Source organism: Gallinula chloropus (genome assembly GCF_964237585.1).
Source record: "Gallinula chloropus genome assembly, chromosome: 1".
Lineage (NCBI taxonomy): Eukaryota > Metazoa > Chordata > Aves > Gruiformes > Rallidae > Gallinula > Gallinula chloropus.
In genome coordinates, this window is record NC_140085.1 from 148,843,623 (window position 1) to 148,866,018 (window position 22,396).

Below are 22,396 nucleotides of genomic sequence, written 5' to 3' on the forward strand. Positions count from 1 at the left end.
AGAAACACAGAATGGTCTCAGTTGGAAGGGACCCCAAGGATCATAGAGCTCCAACCCCCTGCCACAGGCAGGGCCACCAACCTCCAGGCCTGGATCTACACAAGGTTACCCAGGGCCCCATCCAGCCTGGCCTTGAACACCTCCAGGGACAGGGCATCCACCACCTCTCTGGGCAGCCTGCTGCAGCACCTCACCACTCTCTCTAAAAACCTTCCCCCTAACATCTAATCTAAACCTTCCCTCCTTTAGCTTCAATCCATTCCCCCTTGTCCTGCCATTTTCTACTCTTTTAAAAAGTTGAATACCCTCCTGAGTGTATGTTCCCTTCAGGTACTGGAAGGCTGCAATGAGGTCCCCCCAGAACCTTCTCTTCTCCAGGCTAAACAAGCCCAGCTCCCTCAGCCTCTCTTCACAGGGGAGCTGCTCCAGCCCTCTAATCATCTTCGTGGCCCTCTGAGCCCTCTCCAACAGTTCCACATCTTTCTTGTATTGGAGCTGAATTTGGTAAGAAGGTAATTTTGCAAGCAGTCTGAATTACTACAAACAAAACCAACTAACCAAAAACCAACCCACAAACAACAAACAAAACAAAACAAACAAAAAGCACAAGAACAAACTGAATGAGAAGATGGTTGTTTGTTGGTATGCCAAGAAAATCCTACCATCTACTGCAACAGCCTCAACCAAACTCCATCTGGCAGACCAGTTGTAAGTAAATACATGATCAAAGGTTAAGAGCTGAGCAGGGGGTTATTTTAAGAAAAGTCTAAAGAAAATTAACCTTCCAGATGACATTTTGCAGCACACTGCTTATAACCACTCTTACAAAGGCTACAAACCTCTGTTGTCATTACATAAGCTTTGAAATTTATTTCAACAGAGCAGAGTGAGAAGAGTGTGGCACATGTGGGTTCAAATCTCATTCTTGATACTTCTTGTAAATATGAAACAGAATCTCCCTCTATAAGAAAAGTAAGATCAGACTTCATAAAATCTGTCTGGGGAATTGCCCACTGGAGACTAGAGTGGGAAGCACCCCTCTCTGAGACTGTTTTTCCTTGCAATTCACATGCCTGTGCCTGTAGGGTCATCACTTTTCCATCCCATTTCCTTACGTCCCTCCCATGGTCACACCAGTAGAACCACGGTGTGCCTCATGTTATGTACTGTACTCTCTATATCCTCTCACTTGAGCAGAGGAACTCCTAGTAGCTGAGATACTGTTCCATACAAGTGGGGAATCTTGACATACCCTGTTTGAGTTGCCAGACCTCCCCAAGGCAGCTTCTCAAACATGTTTTTTTGGAGTTTTTGGACAGTCTCACCACAGCTGACACAAAGGCTCATAGAGAGGAAGAGTAATTTCTTTGTATCACCAGAGTTGGCCACAGCCACTCCATTCACTGTCGGCACCTCTTCATCTTTCCTGGCCCGTACTGCCAACGATTAGATGTATAAACTTCCACCACACAGGTCAGGCACGCTGGACTTCATCTGGCTCTGTGGGTAACTGCACACTGTCCATGCCATAACAAACCATCTCCCACACGTCTAATTCCCTCAGTACTTGATACCTCTCTCCATGATGGTCCACTGGGTGGACATGTAGCATATGCCTGGGTGACATGTAACATCTTTGAAGGGATACCTTTCCCTCACACCTGAAAAGAGTCACCACCAAAGGCCATAGGCTTGTATCCGTTTTCCCACTGCCTTGCCAATTCCCCCTTCCCCAGAAAGGGATACCAGCTGCTTGGCTTCCCTATCCCTAATTCCAGGCAACTGGCTCCACGTTTTCATTTAGTCCCAGCCAGCAGCTAAGCACCATGCAATGCAGCTGCTCACTCATTCTTTCCTCACCAGTGAATAAAAAGATAAAACTCATGAGTTAGGATAAAGACAGCTTACTTGAGAGGAAAAACCCAACATCACCACTTAGAACACACAAAGCAGGTGATATACAATGCAATTTTCTCACCCTCCTTGAGCCCAATGCCCAGCCCATCCACCACCAGTGACCCCTGGTCCTCATACAGCCCCTTTACATACTGAGAATGAGGTCACATGGTATGGAATATCCCTTTTGTGATGACCCTGTTTCTTCATCCTTTACTAAACAAGCTGACTTTTGTGTCCATTTCTTAAGTACTGGGGTGACTGGTACCTATACGGATTGGCTCTCTGTTTCAGCTGCAGTGCCTATCCCCACAGTTAACCTCTGGGTGGTACTCTAATAGTTACGTAACCCTAAACAAGACCTGAACCACATTCTGGAGACCTAGCAATAGAAGCATGGAATAACAGAAGTTATCTGAACATCCCAAGGATGGATATTCAACATTCTCGACGAGCTACTGTATTTAGTCTGGAGAAGAAGAGCAAGGTAAGGAAGGTGTCTCCTCCACATATTGGCTCTCTGAGGAGACAAAGTAAAGTGCAATTATTAATTGCTTCTGACAGATGGCTCTCAAGTATGGAGATGAAACTGCAGCTCTCACTCCGCCTCTGCTGAATACAGATTCAGCCACTGCTGAATATAAATAAGAAACTGGTCTGACTGTCAATAATTTTATCATACCATAAGGCTACAACAAACAGCAGAGCTATAACCCTAATCCAACGCCCAGAGGCGATAAACCACACCAACAATTGTAACCAGTATATATGGCAAGCAAGGTGTTACACAGTACAACTCCAAGAACAAATAAAACAACATTGTAAGCAGCTACAACTTATTATAAAAAAAAAAGTAATACAAGAAAAAGGACTGTCATGGTTTACCCCAGTTGGTAACTAAGCATCATAGTCACTCACTCAATCCTCCACCCTCAAAGGGATGGGGAGAAAAATGGAAAAAAAAACCCAACCACAACAAAACTCATGGGTTGAGATAAAGCCCATTTAATAGCATAATAAAAGGATGATAATAATAGTGATAGTAGTAACAACACCAAGAACAGCATTAAAATATGCATATGTAACAAATGATGCACAAACGTAATTGCTCACCACATGCAGAAGGGAACAAAAAGCATTCCTATGCCCAGTCCATTTCCAAGCAATGATCCCCCTCCAGGCTAGCTGCCCCAGTTATGTAGGGAGCACCATGCTATACGCTAGGGAATGTCCCTTTGGCCAGTCTGAGTCCACTGTCCTGGCTGTGTTCTCCCAGCTTCTTGTGCATCTGACAGGGTGTGAGATGCTGGAAACTCCTTGAACACAACTACCCAGCAACAACTAAGAACATCAGTGCGTTCTCAACACGATTTTCATCCTAAATCCAAACCCCAGCACTACACCAGCTACTAGAAACAAAACTCTCAGCCAAAACGAGGACCAGTCCCAACCACCTACAAAGAATGTCACTCCTTACCACAAAAGCACCAGCTTGAATGGATTATTAGATTACACATATACATACGTAATATATACAAAGGGTGCACACTTAGATGATCTGGGAAACAAGATAGAGGTGGCAATTATATTCTAGGAGCTGATTCCTTAGATGTCACTCCTGTGAAGTTGCAGTTTGTAACGTGCCTCTCACAACAGAAAACACTGAGCTCTTTGAGGGTATGAGCCTACCATAAGCTTTGACAATACACAGCTGATTATCTCCAAGTTGTGGGCTAAGTCAGGTAACAGTATCTCTGCCTCCTGAACAAGTCCCACCATCATGCTAAGAAAACATGCTTAAACAGGAACTCTAAACACTTTTAACAAAGACATCGGTCTTCCTTGGTGTGTAGTACTACCAAGTGTTTAAGTAATTTCTGACATCAACTCAGACTCCTGGCTGATTCTTATCATCCTTAGACATGACTAGTAATACTTCAGCTATCACGAAACCGTCTTTCCAAGTCTCTGTTGACAGAAACTATGTGGTCTACCCCGAGACTTTCAAAAGTCATTTTAGACTTTTCCAAATACCATTCCTATTTTGTAACAGTTTTATTTCCTGAGCTTGACTTTAGATAATAATAATTGTTTGGAGCTACCTCAGCTGCAATAATACACAAGTAATTTATAACTGATGTTGAGACATATGTCTGTTTGCTAAAGTATGAATCACTGCCAAAAATCAGGAAGAATTTGAGTTTGTAAACAGAATTAACAATAACATTACAATGCAGAAGTTTCTTGTCATGTAAAGAGCACCTTACTGTTGGGCAGTGTTGAAATGTAAGCATCCAAATACACCCTAAAAGTTTACAACATTTTACTTTGAGGGTTTTTTTTTAATTACCAAATCTGAAATTAAAACAAAACTGAAGCTCTTTATGCCTATAAAATGTGCAAACATAATTTAAAGGTCATTTTACACAAGTACTTTCTGGTTATGTACCAATAATGCCACCTACTGGCACGACAGAAGATCCAAACTTTCTTTCTTGGTAATTTTAAAATTAAGAACTTTAACTGCAACACAACATTAAATACGTTATCTTTTCCCTTGCACTCATCTGAAGCAGGTAATTTCCTTCATTTAAACATCTTCAAAAGCAAGGGGCTTGATTACTATTATACAATATTCTATTTCATACTTAAATATCAATGCTAATTTGACTACAACAGTTAGTTTTCTCCAAAATGCAACCTCCCTGAACACCAAAATTTCTAAGTCTCTAAATAACTCTTAGAAGACACAAACTTGTGAGGAAGTTTTACTGGTTCAGTGACTATCAAGAATTCTTTCCATCCCTCCCAAGCATTCTTTCCATCCCTTTCCAAATGAAGTATTTCTAACCCTCAAAATTATTCTTTGTTATAATTACCCAAGTCCTTATACTGGGCGAATCTTAGCAATTACAGGTTTAAGCAATTAACCACACGGCTATTCCAAAAGGAAGTTTGGAATTAACTTTTTTTAATGTAAAGCTCAGAATTGAAACAAGTAACAATTAAAATATATAAAGATTACCCTTGCTTCATAACCCAGGTATGCAAGAAGCAAACAATTACCATCAAGTCAATTTGAAATTTTACTCCACAATTAAACCACTCTATTCTGTCTTCAATAATGCAAATTTATCCTTTTTATCATAGAATGTGTAAGGTTGGAAGGGACCTTTAAAGGTCTAGTCCAACACCCTTACAGTAAGAAAGGGCATCTTCACTAGGTCAGGTCACTCAGAGCCCCATCAAGCCTGACCTCGAGTATCTCCAGGGATGGGCCCTCCACTACCTCTCTGGGCAACCTGTTCCAGTGATCTACCACCCTCAGACAGATGAACTTTTTCCTAATAGCCAATCAAATCTCCCCTTTTCTAGTTTAAAACTATTACCCCTCGTCCTATTGCTACATACCCTTGTGAACAGTTCTTCCCCAGCATTCTTATAGGCACCTGTCAGGTACTGGAAGGCCACTGTAGCATCCCCCCCAGAGCCTTCTCTTTTCCAAGCTGAACAAGCCCAACTCTCTCAGCCTGTCTTCATAGGAGAGGTGCTCCAGCCCTTTCATCATTTTTGTGGCCCTCCTCTGGACACACTTCAACAGGTCCAGCTGGGGTTTTTTTGTGAAGTTAAGAGAAATTTTGCACAAGCCTAGCAAGACAGCAGAAGATTGGACTTTCTGATATAATGGCATGTCAAGTAGACAGCTACTTTTAGATAGAACAAAGTACTTGTACTACACAACACAGAACATAGTACAGTACTACACAAAAGCCATAAAAATCATTAAAGAGCTGCAACAGGAAGTAAGTACTGCTGTGGTGCATAAATTCCAATAGATATCCAAATGCTTTAGTGATAAAATATTTGTTATTTTAAGCTCTGATTAAGACTACAGAGCCTGCATATAAAACACAAAAGTTAGAGGCAAGAAACATATAATGATCAAGCCAAGAAGCAACTTGTATCTTCTCAACGCTGAGAATTCGTTGCTCTCCATTAACTTTACAGAACTCTCCAAAAAGCAATGAGGTTACTGAGGATAGCTTAGTTTGCTTGTACTATTCATGGTAGTATACACTGAGAATAAAGCTAGACTTCGGGCCAGAGGAGCTGCTAATCTTTAATAAACCATTTAACCAATTTTTAAAATTCTACAAGCAGTGACATGTCTTCTGTTTTGCACAAGTTAGGTAATAACAGAAGAGTCACATTTCCAGTTCTTGCCATCTAGACTGCACTGTTTTGACTAGCCCTGTGCTGACTGTAACAAGGTCTAGACACAGACGCCTACATGGATGTAAAACGTCCCTGCTGAGTATCTGCACTGACAAACCCATCAGTTTTACTGCCCGTAGGGAGTGGGGAGAACAGTCTGGCTGCTGCTGAAGATCAGGTAACCTACCTGCACGCTTTTTTGTTCAGGGGTATGTGACAGTGCTTAAAAAACATAAAGGTGAACCAGTTATTAAGTGTCAGTTATTCAACCCTCAGTGCCTTCTCCATCAAAAGCAGATCATGGCCCCTTTTCATAAAGGAATATATAATTTAGACAAGGGAATGTCAAAGACTTAAACTGGTGATGACTGAAATTAGATGCTCCACAAGCTGTGAAATGAAATGCTTAAAGGGGTTTCCTGAAAGAGTACGTGGAAGACTAGAGCAGTAATACCAATGGAGTTCACCTGAACTGGACTTCAGCTTAATCAGATGACTAGCATAATCCAACAGTGCATAAAGTCAATAGATTTTTCAACAGTAGAGTTTATGAGAGCATCAGACAAGAAATAGGTGACCGTCCTAATGAATTTCACCCTACTTTGTACAGCCTATCCAAGTACCCATCTGTCACACCCAACAATAAACCAGACTATCATCATTTTGAAGCAACAAAGCAAAACTGCCACTTCACCAAAATCTATTGTTAGATAGCTGTGAACCAAACATGAGGTTGCACAGAGGTATTACTGAAACCTCCATACTAACATGGAAAAAACTATTAAGCTGAAAAATAACACTGTCACCAGCAAAGTGCATAAACTGGCAAGACCACACTTAACTGGAAATCAAAAGCCCATTTCTACAGTTTCACTATGGAAACAGCGTTCCCCTAAGAATACAGGGGACAAAAACCTCATTTTCACGTAGAGCATCACCACTTTACAGAACAGGTTATATGACACAGCTGTCCAGAACTGCAGGCAACTGGAACTCAGCAGTGCTTTTGTTTCTCCCTCCCAACTATGCTAACTGTGAAGTGCAGCGTGTAACTCTCCACATATTTACATACTCAAGGTTTTGAGCTTATGTATCAAATTCAAGTCTATAGCCTGTGTTTTAATAAATTGATTACATTACACATGCACAGCCATTATGTGCAGGTCCAAAGAAGTTCTGTCATAGCCCAGGTTGAAGTGATACGATCACACAGTCTTCCCACCTGCTGAAACGTAGTGCCCCAAAAGCGGGTTCAGACCATCCCGGCCTTCATACTTGAAGACAAGCTACCCTAATGAGAAGATCACACATGGGATGACGAAGCACCACTGAGCTTCACATGCAGTTGAAAGACAAGTATAAACCACAGGAAATCTACAGTTTGCTTGCCAATTATATAAGATATAACTTAAGCTACTGAAGTAATTTAAAGCCAGTAATATAACAATTATAGATCAAGAAATGGAGTCTTACTAAAAATCATGTACCTACCTTTTCCAGGACTTAGGTTTTGGTCTATAAACACCTTAAGCTCTCCATTGGCTTCAATTAGTCCAGCCTGTTAAAGAAAGTAACTTGTATTAAATTTACAAACACAGACAGCCTTTGATTGTTAAAGAAGTCATACCACAAGTCTCTGCTACTACCACTCACATTTTGTCACAAATGTAATGGCACTGGTTTGTGGCACAGTATTTGCCAAATTTTAGAATCTTGATTTTATAAATGACATACTCTTAAAATGTAGTTTACACCTACCTTGCTATTTTGTGTCCTAAGCTCTTACAGTATATCTGCACTGCTTTAACAGAGAGCTCGAGACCCTTCTAATGAGAAGCACTGACCCGTGACTACACCTTTCTCTGTGCAGATACAACTTACCTACCACAGAAATTAATTATAGCAAAAAAGAGGTGGTAGACAGAACCTTAAACCATTTCAATGGTTTCAAAAGGCATTAAGAAGAAATACCATGACCTTTTAAATTATTATTTTTCTAAAGATCAGCATATAAAGCTTTTCAGTGAATAGGATTATATAAAAGTTTATAAAGTAATTGCCATCCTTTGAGAAAGCTCACAGTAGAAGTTAAAAAAAATACACAAAAAAGTATTTATTTTTTGATAGAAACAGTCCATTCCTTGTTATCTCCAAACAGTTTTGGGGGGAAAAAATGAACACAGGACACACAGACTGTTTCCATTTAGAAAGAACAGCAAGAAAGTCAACACTGGTACTTAACCATGATTTAGCACGTCGTGTGACAGAGGCTGAAAGCCCCTAGTTGTATTTTGTGCATAGCTGGTATTTGCAGGCGCATCTCCAAGAGACCACTGGCTGGGCTGCTGCCCGTCAGCAGCAAAGCTTTTTTTCCCTTACAAGTTTACCTGAAGAGCCCTACTCATGATCCGCCAGAAGTTCAGCAAGCCCAGCGAACCACTAGAGGATGCTGTGGGGCTGCTGTTACCCAGGTGAACGGCAGCAATGACTTCTTAAGACAGACCGGGAACTTTACCAAACGGGAAACTTTCGCTCCTCAGTGAAAGGGCGGGGAGTGCGGGGAGAAGAAGATAACCGAGCACCGAGGACAGACTGAGAAGTGAGCAGAAGAGAAGTTTTGCTAAGGGAAGCATAAGGAGCAGTGGCTTGTAACGGCGTGGCAATGAGGACCTGATGGCACAAACAAAATGTGAGGAGACAGTGGACCTCATGGGGAGGATGAAGAGCCTGTGGCAGTTCTGTCCTCCATTCTCCCCATTTCCCCCCAAAAGTAATGGAATAGCACTGTCTTTAGGAGACTGCAACAACTTGCAGTGCATACACACGCTGCCTGTTCCATCTTGCCTACAGTAGGGATTCGAAGGTCCATGTGAACCAACGACAGTTCTACTGGCTATTCCCAGGCACCAGAGCTTTTTAGAAGCCTAACTCACCACTCCTGGTATACTAATTGAGAAGGGCAACTGACAGTATCAGAGAAGGTACAGCCATCAATGTGACATCAGTGTCATTGCCAAGATGCTGCTAGCGCCACATTCCAGAACACCAGAACCCAATGCCTTATATGAACATCAGTTTTTTGGGTGTTACATTATTATACTCAATTTCACAAGTGCTAAACCACACAGGAAGTGCAATCTCATTGTCATAATTTTTTTAAATGCAGTACTTGAGTTTCTATTCAACAGCAGGAAGAGGCTTGTAGTTAAGGATTCCTGCAAATTCTGTTTTCTATGAGAACCAAAAGGATACACGAGACATATATTTAAGTTTGTGATTAGTGGTCCACCAAGCAAACAGCTGTTTTAATCCATAATGGCTTTTATTTTAGAATGACACAAATTTAATAATTTTAAATTATTCAATCCATTCATCAGTATAATATGCAAAAGCAAACTTGCAGCAAGTTAAAGTGACAATCGAAACCCAAGTATTTAAGCTGTGATGTTCAGCAAATTCAAGTATTAAATACAAATCATTAGTTCAGCAATTAGCAAATTAGGCAATTCAGTAATAAATCACTTATCGGTACCTTTTTTTTTTAAACTAGAATGGTCTCCCATTATTAATCCATTTTATCATTCAGTACTCAACCAACCACCATACTGTAGTATCAAATAATTTCATAAGCTTCAAGCTTCCTTCCACCTTGATTAAAATATACAGTGAAAAATATTGCCCCAAACAACATGCAACTCCAAAATCCACAATCTAACCTAGCTCTACAAAGGGTCAGGTTAGCCCTCCATGCCCTGGACCATGCTTTTGTGTGACAACATTTTTTGTGAAATTACACAACTCATTGACAAACTGGAGAGCATGTGGGGAAAATACTGCATTTAAGAGAATACCATTCAGGAAGAATCAGAGAAGAGCAATCACTGAACCACAAGAAGAATCCCCTCAGGAATCATGACACTGATTAGGAATACAGCAGTTACAGTTTCACCACCTTTCCATGCCAGTGTCTTACTAAAGGTTCAGCTATAGCAGTTAAAATGGCTGGTAAATATTCAACTAATTCATAAGAATATGCTTAGGAAAGACTCCAAGAAACTACTTAGAAATGAAACTTCCAAATCCCACAGCAAATAACACCCTCAGCTGCTATTATTCATAATGAAAACCAATTTCTGGTGGTGAAAATTCTGTTACTCCAGCCTCAGTTTGCTCTTCATTCACACTTCTGGATACACTAATACTACAGATATCAAAATTTATCACTAATTTTGAGTCTCCTCAAAGTCACAGATACAAGCTTTTGGGAAGAGAAAACTAAAAAGTGAAAATTCCATCCCACACAATATTCTGGTGTCTTTGGCCTAAAATGGAGATACTAGGCAAAAAAAGAATCAAAAAAAAACCCAACAACAAAACCAGAACAAACTCAGTGTACTTCAAAGAAATTCCTGCTATTTTTTCAAGCTAGGTTATTCTGCATGAGAAACCAGGAATACTTCTCCATAATGTAACAATAATATTCTGTTACATATTAATATACACTCCCTGTGTAGTGCAGGGCCCAAAATACAGTAAATAAATAAGAGGAAAATGTGACCAAAGCCCCCGTTAGGTATAGCAGAGTCACAGATCCCTAACAAGCAAATTAAATAAAACAACAATAACAAAAAATAACCCACACCAGCAAGTACCACCTGATTTTCCCCAGTGGAAAACTAACATTCTGTCAAGGAGAGTTCACACATGAAGGAAATTCTGTTTTCTGATGGGAAAATACACATAGTTTTCAAGCCTTATCAAGCTGGTTTGTTCGGAGGGGGGGGAGTTTCCACCTGATGATGGGTTTTTTTTATATTCTGCATTTTTTCCCTACCTTCTCATGATTCTCAATTTCAAGTTGCATTACTTTGATGATAACACCAGGCTGCTTGAAATAGTATCACACTCTTAATACTGCATTCTGAAAGCTTTCCAAAGTGTGCACAACTTCACGATTTAGCGCTGCTTTCCTCTTCAAAGAGACATGTTGGCTACATATACTTCTCTAAGGCTACATGAAGAAACTCCTACTATTCTAAACAGGCAACAAATACAGATTCAGCCTTTATCCTTTTCACATTTCAACAAAATCCACAAAGGTTTTAACAAACAGCTTTTGACACAACACAGCATCTAAACTGAAATGACTTAAGGTCTCCACAGATCAGAGGAAAGTTAAAGACCACTGGACAAATTCGTGAATCTGGTAATTTTAACTGTGGGAATCTGGTAATTTTAACTGTGGGAATCTGGTAATTTTAACTGTGGAGTAGAGACTCACAACCAACACCCAGACTTTGTCTCATCACACTATTCAGAGCTAAGGAAAAGAAATCAAATGATGGGCTAAACACATAAAAAAAATCAACTGAAGTTAGCTTTGGCCTGCTATGAGATCATCAGCAGACATAAAGGCTGGGAAGTCTATTTTTGTTTTGTTTACAAAGCACAAGTGCCCTCAGCTTGGAAGTCAGTAAATCAGGAAATATCTTTTTGCTGGGACTAAAGTTAATCTGAACCAAAATTTACCAGAAATGCAAAGAATTTCTCCTATTAAAAAAAATCCCTTAGTGCAGACTATCACAGAATATTTTCACGTATTACTAACAAGCTAGTTATGCACTAGAAATTCAATGCCCTTACAACAAGCTATCATTTCTTCCACGCCTTTCCAGACTTGCAGCTCAATTTCTTAATAAAAATTGGCATGAAAGTATTCACTAAACAGAACAGATTCAAGCTGAATTTAGACTGAAGAGCAAGGAACCTATAAAAGCAAGAGCAAGAAGTTTGAATAAAAAAAGGCTGAACAACTACATGTGCTGTGTCTATCACGTTTAACCGGAGTAAGGTCCACCCAATACTGAGATAAGTAAATATGGGGAACAGCAGGGTGCTTTTGTGCCACAGAAATATCTACTGTATCCTGCTTTGATGTAATGAACCCATTTTAAGTACACTCCCTGAAAAAAGAGCTGAAAGAAGAGCAGAAAGGGTATAGATAAATGGAAACAGAGGTATTTGCCAAAAGGTATTTCCCAGAATAGAAATTCTCAGTTGCTAAGAGCAGATTAAGCCCACTAAATTGAGGCACAGGACTGGGTTTGACAAGAGATGTGGCTGCCAAATATACAACATTGGTTAAGCAACAGGAGCCAGAACGGGACAGATAGGAAAACAAGCAGTTGATTTGGGTACTGGCTTGGAAAGAGACAGAAAGTGAGCTAGAAAATCAGATGAAAGAGCAGATTAAGAGTTGAGGTAGAGAAACTGGGCGTCACTGGAAAAGTACAGGCATCAGAACTGATGAAAACCTAAAAAACAGCTTTAACAGGACAAGGACATCAGAACCTGTGAGGAGAAGGGAAGAAGAACAGGGGAACTAGGAAGACAGATACAAGTTACTCTAAACAATGACTGAAAGGGTAAGTAAACTGGGACTCAGACTGAGAAGTTCAAAACAAATAATGGAAGAAGTTAATAAAGACAGAACCAGAAAATGAAGAAATGGGGAAGGAAAAGTGTTCCTGTTAAGAGTACATGTCCACCCAGAGCTTGCCGAAGGCATCAGGAGGATGCCTCTGCCATCCACAGGTATTTGCAAAGCCTACTAGAAAACCACCACACATCTTGTGCAGACTGCACCTCACTTATCCCATACACAATGACAATTCCCATTCATCTTCCTTCTTAAGAATATGCAATAAATGGAAAGGCCACAATGCTTTGCAATTTTATGATGTGCCACTCCACTGACAATGTAGGAGGTTTTTTGTTCCTTATGTTAGTATCAGGAAGCAACAACAACAACAAAAAACTCCACAACAGAAAATTAACACAGCTCCAAATCGGAGGAAAGCTTATAATCAGAAATAACACTGCTTAAACAACCTTAATTCTTCTTTCACCCCTATCCATACACAAATGTCATTTGTAACAAGATGATAATACACTATTTTTCCCACCAGACTCATTCAGGGACCACAGCAAACATGCTCTGGGAATGAATCATCATGTAAATGCAGGAGGCTATTTTTATGGACACCCAATTCACTTTTCACATGAATTAAATGGCAATTAAGATAAGAAATAGAGGATTGCAGGAAAGGAACAAAAGTTCTGAAATTTAGAATATTTTAATTTCATTTTGCAAATGAAGTCAGTAAGAACTATTCCTTACTGCATAAGGTAACATAAAATAACTTTTTAAAGCAGTCTGACCCTGCACAATTCTCAAACTTGTTATTTAACTGTGTCTCAGTAGCCTTCTTCTGAAACAGATCATACCACATCCTCAGTTCATGGCAGCATCTTCAAGACTAATGTGTCTGCCAAGCACTCTGCAATGAGCTGTGCTGTAAGAATGAGCTTTACAAAAAGTAAACTGCATTGTTAGAACCTTAACTAGCAAGGCACTACATATTAAAGACCAGGATCACACAGAACTGTGAAAATAAAAACTAAACACAGGTTAGTAGCTCAGTTAAGCACTGTCAATCTTTGGTCAGAACATGGGCTCCACTGATACTGCACGCGTTGGTCACGGAGTATAAGCAGAATGACACCTGAGGTCTCCTTATTGCTGAATACGTCAAGACCACTAGCTTGCTTGGCTGTTTTTTCCTGAACAGAGCAACACAACTACAATTCAGCAAAAAACCTCCTTTCTAGAACCATAGATGAAGAATTGACTTTGAAGATGAGTCAAACAGTGGTCCAGTCTAAGCAACCACACACATCAAAATACCACAGGAGTTAAAATAATTTTCAGTTATTTCTTACAATAATTCAGTTGCCCAAGTGATAACACTCTTGCAAAATTTAAAACTGACATCCCCAAAACTAACTGTGAAGCTGTAAGAATGAAGCAAAATTGAAGACAAGATTTCTAGGGTGAACAGGACGGAGGCATTAGTTTGCCACTTCCACCACATCAACAGATCCTAAAATTAAATACATTGTTTGTATCCTCCTGCACTGAAAACTCAAATGCAGAGAGGTACAAGCAGCAGCTACTTCCACAACCAGCTTCTGGTTTTGTTCTAGATTTGACCTAAATAGACTTTTGTTTTTCCAGCCCAACCAAATCTTTAGAGCAGCTTGTTAACAGCATCTGCACAACAGCAGAAATCAACAAGTAATGTTAAACAGGACTCATCCCAAAACCATTTGTCTCACCAACCTCCCTATCAGCGCATTGTAAGGCTACAGCAGCCCACATCATTATTTTCAAGCAAGACTGTTTAACCTTTAATGCACTCCTGGGATGCTTAGTGAATGCAATGCAAGGCAACAGAACTAGCCAGCAGCATTTTAGGGGATAGAGACTACTGTCAACCTTTAAAATAAAGTTGTCTGCTATCTAGCTAAGAACCACTTGAACACAGAGAATGTTTAGGAAAGATTAGCCCATTTTTCCTCCTACTTCTAATTAGCCACAATAAATCTCCATTAAGTGATACCCAGGCAAGCAAATACAAACGGTAAAGTAAGTGATCCCTAGTGTAACCTAACTTTCCAAAGCTGCATTTTTGTCCTGTGTGTTGTCAGCACACAGTATTTACTCAGTAATACTACAAATACGTATCTATATAAAGCAACTAGCATTAACTGACACAATTAATAAAGAAGTTAAACACTTGAAGGCTACAGGAAAATGCTTTATTTACACAAATAAATTGGCAAGGTGACAGGCAACTTCTGAGTTGCTATTTTTTGCCTCATAAATACAAACCAACATGGGGAAAAAAATAAAAGGAAACACTTATTGTGTATTTGCCAGGTAAAAAAGGAGGGCTCAAAAATCAATTTCCTTCTAAAAAGCATATTTAAAAAAACATTAATACCCCTTCAAATCCTAGACTGATGTGCCTTTTATAGAAGATCTAATTTCATAATATTATTTGATCTTCACTTTGAAAACTTCTGAATACCTTAGAACTCACTAAAGGCAAATAGAAATAGATCAAGCTACTGAGAAGTCACTGAACTAAAATGATATCAAAAAAGGTGTGAGAACCACCTGAGATCCACTAAAGATTTAACATCTTCATTCTGCCTTGCTGAAATTCCCAGTACATAACCAAAAATAAACATAAAAGGAGAAACACATGCTGATATTTTTCACAAGTTTGAGAAATGTTTTGAAGGCTTCTCAATACTTTCTAGACAATGAAAGCGCATCATGTAAGAAAGATCCAAAATACACCTTTTTCCTACTTCTATTAAGGTTTTGTTTGGGGTTTTTTTTTAATACATGCCAAGTGTAGCCTTTTCAGACCACAAAGATGTGCTCACAACTGGTGTAGAAACACCACATGAAAGGGATTAAAAAGTACACCTTTTTTTGGTGGTCTGGTAAAATTACTACACAGAAGCACAGATCTACTTCTTTCCCCCAATCTAGTGGATCTATTGGCCTACCCAATAAAATCGCTGTAAGAAATTAGTGTGCTGTGGGGTTTCTTTAATAGGTATTTTGTTCAAAGAATGGTTAAGTACTACTGTGAAATAACTTCATTGGATTAAACTACATACCTGAACGTACTCTGAATACTCAATTGAAATAAACCATCAGTGCTAATCCAGACCTCTTAAGCAGTAATGTTATATCAGGTGTTGAATTTTGTGTGGTCAGAACTCCTTTCACAGTGTCCTCAAGATAACACATGCACACAAGACTTCCTCTGCCAAGTTCCATACACAGGCCACAGCTACTTCTCAAGGAAATTAAAAAAGCACCATGAAATACTAAAGGGACACACTATATTGTATGCAAACTAGAGATCAAGAGAAAAATCCTTCAAAGTAATTCAAGGAAAAGATGACAGAATAAAATGCAATTAAAAAAAAAAAATCAATCTTAGAACTAGTGGTTCCAAAGCCAATGGCACTGTCATCAACCTAAGAAACAGTAAAACACATTGAGCTTTCCACACAAACAGCTCTCAGGGAAGGTATTTTAGTTTGTGAGAAATTCTGAAGGCTAACATTGGTGTGTCAGTCTAAAAAGTTTGTGAAACACCAAATTAGTTTTCAACCACATGTCTTCACAAACAATTTTTTTTTTAATCATTGGAAATAGACCACACAATAATGAACAACCAAAATAATCATAAGCAACTGCTACTATGTGGACTATTTCATTTATGTATTTCATGTATTTTGATATATTTAATTTTCAAGATCAGAAGGAACCCTACTCATTCCTTTTGTCAAGCCCCTTTCTGCTCACTACTCACTGTAACACTATGCATTGGACTAGTCCCTCTAATAGACCCAGTTCCTGCAGGTGAGTCCTGCTTCTTCTCTTCTGTTTAACAGTGGGCCGTAAGAGAGCCACAAGCTTCTCTTTCTTCATGGCTGCCTGAGAGGCCTCAGCAGTGCACCTGCAACAGAACTAACTGAGAGGACAACCAGGGTCACATCACAACGTGCATCTCTGGCCACATTACAGAAACTGTTACTTTAGTGGTGGAAGGCATGTAAACCATTGATACTAAAAAGTACTTACCAACTTAATATACAGAGAATTCTAATACATAACTGAATGTAGAAGTGGCCAGCAAGTAATTCTCAGTTTTATAGTGGCAGTCAGATTGCACAGAAGTTACCAAATTTACCTTCTTGCTACAGTAACTCCTGTTCCTTCTTTCCTTCTTTTGATGCTGTGTCCTGCCTAGTTTTAAGCATGCCAAGGACAGACAGGTCACCATACCACTTAGGGAACTGTGCTCCCCATCAAATTATTAATCCCATAAATCCAGTGGGCAGTTCAAGTCAGCTGAGGACCTCAGTGCATATGTTTGGCTCCTCCTGCCCCTGCCTGGAAGGTGCTGCATTTATAAGCAGGGGAAGAGTTTACAGTATACTCAATGAAGTCTTAAGAGAATGACACTGATATCATCCAGAAAGAATAATACTGGCTAAGCTGGAGTTTCTGGAGATTCTCTGCATACAAGGACTACCGCTGTTTCAGACAAAGTAAACTTCCCATACAGTGCAAATATACATGTCACACTGTACCAAACTCTACTGACCTCAACTTAATTTGTCATCCAGCCTCCAACAAGCAACAGAATGATCCCACACCCAAGGTACACCAGTCCTTGAGATACTGTAACCGGCCTTCTCTCATCCAGGCTTTTTTTTTTCTATTGCTTCTTTAAATTACATAAATAGTAAAGTCTTTCTAATAAATAAGACCTTCTGAATTGAATGTGATATTAACAGGCCAATCTGCCTGATTGTGTTAGAATCGCTTCTCAGCTCCACACAATGCTGACTTACATAAAACCAAAAATGGCTATGCTCAGTACTACCACCAGATCACACTGGAAAATTAGTTTGTTCCTTTCTTCCCCTGTATATTTATTGCATTCCAGATCCCATACCCTTTATGTAAGTCTTAAAAAAACTGAACTGTTATACCCAGATACTTGAATCCTCACAAGGTAGTATCTCTTTTTCCAGTATTATTTTTTCAACTTATCCAGTTGTAATATTACTTGTGATTATGCTCTTAAATTCCACCTGTCAGCTCTTAATCAAGGTGCTACATATGAATGTACCTTCACCCCAACCCCCCAGCCTTCTGACCACTGCCAAGGAAATGGAAGAATTTCGTAAAAATAAAGAAAAAAAAGAGAAGAAAAAAAAAAAAAAGACTTTTTCCCCCCTCTTTATTATACACTTTGAAAAGCATTAGACATATATTTTGAAGTTAATATTTAACAGAATTTAGGCTTGGATCAAATTGTTTGTAAGCATTATCTTGCCAGCGTACCTGATCGATACTTTTGTAATTATTAAATCCTTTATAAAAAAGACTTAATTAGGTTTGCTGGTATTCTCCATCATGCTCCCCATTAGTTCAATTACCCAGTAAAAGTCTCAGTCTGCAAACTTTTACATGCATTTAACTTTTCAAATGTTAGGGTTTTTTTTATAAAGAGGTAGCAGAAGAAGAGCTGGAAGCGAGCAAGAGAAGGAAAAGTGCTCTCCTGCGGCTTGTGGGAGGAGGAGTTAAGTAAGGAGCATGTTATCTTGTGGCACCCTGGCTCCTCCACACCTTCCTCTCCCACGGGGCTGCCTGCTTCACCCTCAGCAGAGGAAGCGTCAGCCCCAGCAGCGCAGAGTTACGCGCGGGAAGCACGCCGAGCCTGTGCTCCTCAGCTGCAGGACGCTCCAGTGTGTTTGGCCAGGCAAATGCCACCTGAAGCCCAGACCTGGCACCAGAGCAGCACAGCCACACCACAGTTCAGCCATCTCCCCTCCGCTGGAGGAAAAAGGAAGGGGTGGGGGCTTTCATCAACTATGCCACCTTCTTCACCACTGCCTCGCACCGTCAGTGTGGTTGATAGGTGACATGGCAGGATCACAGGACATTAATCACAGCAGTATTTCCACCTCAGAGTGTTTCTATTTCCAGTGGCGCAGGCCTTCATACATTCAGTGCCCAGAAACTGAGTGACACTGTCTCTATCCTGTTTAATTACATTATTTCACTAGGAAAAAGAACTTGGATTTTGGACAAAGAATAGGGGAATCATTCTCTTCCCTTCTGAAAATCAGAAAAACTGTTATGCCAATTACTATCTCTGTTTCCTAGCATTAAGGCAAACCTCAAAGGGCCCATAATCAGGCCTGGAAATTTAAAATTTCCCAGCATTCGCTACACGTTCTAGACATCATGTAATGGTGGGTATGTAATAGTCTGCAAAAAGGTAAGCAGTTCATCTTGCTTCCCTGAGGCAGGATTAAGTATGTGTAGAGGTTTTTAAGAACAGGTTAGACAATCCTTCAATTAAGATTTCATACCCTTTCTAGCTACCCTGTTCCGGTGCGCAAGTACACTTACAATTTTACCTAAAACATGACCCAGATACTAATTTTTCCAAATTCAGTCTATTATTTCTTGCAATAAAGATACTGAAAACAATTTATTTTCCTATCTACAGCATCTTTTCCAATTTCTGAAGTTCATTATCATGCGTACTATTATTCCTCCCTTTACTCTCTTTTCTAGAATAAGCTTTACCTTTCAAAAATAAGGTTCGTTCCTAAATGTTTTATCCTCAGTCTGCTCCCCAAGACCTTACAGGATATTCATCTGTATTTCCAGGTGCTAGCACTTCTTCACCTAGTTGTTCTCTCTCCCAAAAGCTAATATTAAGCAAACGTACTTTAATATCTCTATTACTCTGAACTGTTTCAATTTCATCTCCCAGCCTCACATTCCTCTTTCATTTTCTTCCCGCTTACACGGACTTTCATTCCCTGAACTCTGCTATCTGCAACGTACTTGGCCATCCTTATCTCTCCCAGGCAAGCTCTGAGTGACTATGTATTTCTGGTTGCTTCTCTGCATATTAAGATGTTTTTCAGTTGCTTCTGAACAACTAAAAGTCTCCACAAGATTAACTTGCTCAGCCAATCACTATTTCATGGAAACTCTCCCTATTTGAAAGCTACAACAGTCCACATTGGATCGTAACCTGCTGTTTAAGAATTGAAGCTTATCGCCTTTCCTTAGCTTGTATGCTGCTGGGGTTTTGGTTGGGTTTGGTTTTGAAGGGGACATACCTTCTAATTTGAATACAGAGCAGTATATTATGTTATTTGCAATATGGGAATGTGAAAGCCTAATTATAGTAGGTGTTAACAATGACTTACAGCTCAAATATAGAACTTGATTAAATTTTGGTTTTTCAGAAGTACTGGAATTGGTAAAGAGCAAACATGATACAAAAAGTAGGCCACAGAATCAAAGCCACTAACCTTAACTTCAATGGTAATGGAAGCCTATGATTAAAGTCCCCAAAGCCTGCTTTTTTGGGCACTAACTAGCCTCTCTTGGTAGAAAGAGACAAAACAACATAAAAATATGGAGACTGAGCTATCTTTACTCCACTGAATAAATGAAGCCTCCTTGAAGGAGAAGGGCAATGCTAGTTGACAAGACTAGTCAACGACAACCCAGTCATCTGAATAGTATTTCCTGGTTTGTTTGGGTTTTTTTGAGTTCCAATTCAAAACCAAGCTGTTAGAGCATTCGGTGTGAATACACATAATGCCAATGGCCCCGCTTTTATGAGCATAGTGAATTCTTAAGACTAATTGTTCTGAAAAAATGGCTGCAGACCTAAAGCTGTTTTATGCCCTTACATCCACAGGAAAACATAGCCTAGGTTTGACGTACAGTGTAGATAAAGTACATTTCATACATTCATTAATGCCGGCTATTATAAAGCATGACCTGGTTTGCTTTTGTTAACAAAGCCAAGAATATTCCAAGCTATGCTTCCACATATGATGTGCTACAAATATACTTACATCTTTTGCCATGTTACCAAAGCCTAGAAACCAGTCCTCTTAAAATCTTGACAGCTGCAGGACACACAGACAATGATGCTGTTTTCTAGAAAGCAAGCAAAGACAACATCAGCTATAAAAATGCAAGGAGGGAAAGTTTCTACAATTGAAATTACTGAATACCACTAAATACAATTTACTTTTTAAAAAAAACCCGTTTTTTAAGGGGAAAAAGTTTTCTGTCATCACCAATTCGTTCTCTAAGCGCCCCCTCCCCCCCCCCACCACCTTCACGCGTGGGAAGCAGTCCCTGTTCCGACAGCCGGGGTGAGCTCTCCCCCGGCAGGAGCGCCCATCCCCCAGCACGTACCCTATCCCAGCGGGGCAGCATGCAGCCCACGCTGGGCCGGTCCCTGTCCAGCTGCGCCCCTTGTAACACCCTAGAGCAAAGCGCGGGCAGAAGAGGCGGGGGAAGCGATCACTCCCTAGGCCGCCTCCTCCTCCTCCTCCTCCTCCTCCCCACCCCCATTTCCAGCAGCAGGCACAAGTAGGCCTCAGGGGCCAGCTCCCCACCCCGGGCCTTGCAGCCCCCCCCCCCCCCCCCCGGCGGCTGCACCAAGGCGCAGAGACTGGCAGCCGCCGCCACCGCGCCTCGGGCACCCGGCGCCCGCCCGCCTCCTCCCCCCACCCCCCCCACCGCGCCCCCCGACCAGGGCCTCACCGCCCGGGCAAAGCCCTAAGCCCCGCGCCGCCTCCCCTCGGCTGCGAGGGGCCGCGCTAATCGCCTCACAGGCGGCGGGGGCACGAGGAAGGGGGGACGCGCCCGCGCGCCAGGCGGCACCGCCGGCGGCGGGAAGGAGAGGGCGGCGAGTGGTGGTGCGGAGAGAGGTGGGGGGGGGGGGCGCTTCCACCCCGGCCCCAGCCTCCTCGCCCCGCCGGCGGTAGCAGCGGCACCCCGCGCCCCCCCCCCCCCATCCCATCCCCTCGCCCTGCCGCTCCCCATCCTCCTCCTCCCGCTGGCAGGCCGGCCCGGGCTGCCCGCACCTGAGCGGCCGAAGGCAGAGAGAGCCGGCTCCATCCCCCGCCGCCGCCCCCAGACAGGGACCCGGAGCGCGGAGCGGAGCACCCCCCGCCCGCCGCCGCGCTGCTGCGGAGGCGCCCGACTGCACATGTGCGGCGGCGCGCGCGCGCGGGCCTGGCGAGCCCGGCGGGAGGGGGCAGGGGAGGAGGGAGCCGGCGCGGGGGGAGGTGGCGGGAGACCAGCGGCCCTCAACGGCAGCTCGGGCGGGGTGGAGGGAGGGGAGGGGCCGGTCCCCGTCAGCGCCCCCCCCCCCCCCGCGCTCGGTGCGAGGGGGAGGGCGGAAAAAGGCGAGGGGGGCGAAGAGTGAAGGGGGAGGGGGGGGGCACCTCGCCCAGCGCGCTGTCACTTCCCAACCCGCCTCTGCCACCGCCGGTCGCCAGCCTGGCGGGCTCCCGGCCCGCCTTCCCCGCCGGCCAGCCTCGCCCGCCTGCGGCCCCGCACACCTGCCCGCCGCTGCCACTGCCCCGGCCCGCGCCCTGACCGCCGGGGGGCTACCGCGGGTTGGCGGGCTGGGGTGGGGGGGGCGGCGGGTGAGGAGGGGGCGCTGGGGCTTGCGCGGACGCGAGCGCAGCCGCCCCTCCCCGGGCCCCGTGCGCGACCCCGCCGCTCTCCCTTTCTCCCCTTCCCCCCCCCCCCCTCCCTTCCCCCGCTGCCAGGGGGAAAAAAAATTGAAACTTACACTTTTGTGCGTCCCACCGGCGTGACGCTGCGCGCTGACGTCACGGGGGAGTAGCGTGCCTTGCACGGGCACACGGCGGAGCGGCTAAGCCAACCGCCCGCCGCTCCATGGGCGGAGGGAGCATGCGCGGGATTTTCGCGCCTTCCGACTCCCCGCCTTGCGGCGCCGGCGGCGGGCGCGCGGGAAGCATCGGCGCGAGATTGCTCTTCGGC

At 42.5% G+C, this 22,396-nt stretch overlaps 1 protein-coding gene across 1 annotated transcript in view; it reads right to left on the reverse strand.

Moving 5' to 3' along the window:
• TFDP1 (transcription factor Dp-1) overlaps positions 1–20,501 on the reverse strand; it is a 42,232-nt gene extending 21,731 nt beyond the window's left edge. The window contains exons 1-2 of the mRNA XM_084276802.1: positions 20,446–20,501; positions 7,603–7,669 (exon numbers count right to left, since the gene is read on the reverse strand). Of these exons, the coding sequence (XP_084132928.1) occupies positions 7,603–7,669; positions 20,446–20,457 (79 nt within the window). The 5' untranslated portion in view covers positions 20,458–20,501. The remainder of the gene's footprint in view (positions 1–7,602; positions 7,670–20,445) is intronic.
• Positions 20,502–22,396: the final 1,895 nt, after the last annotated feature.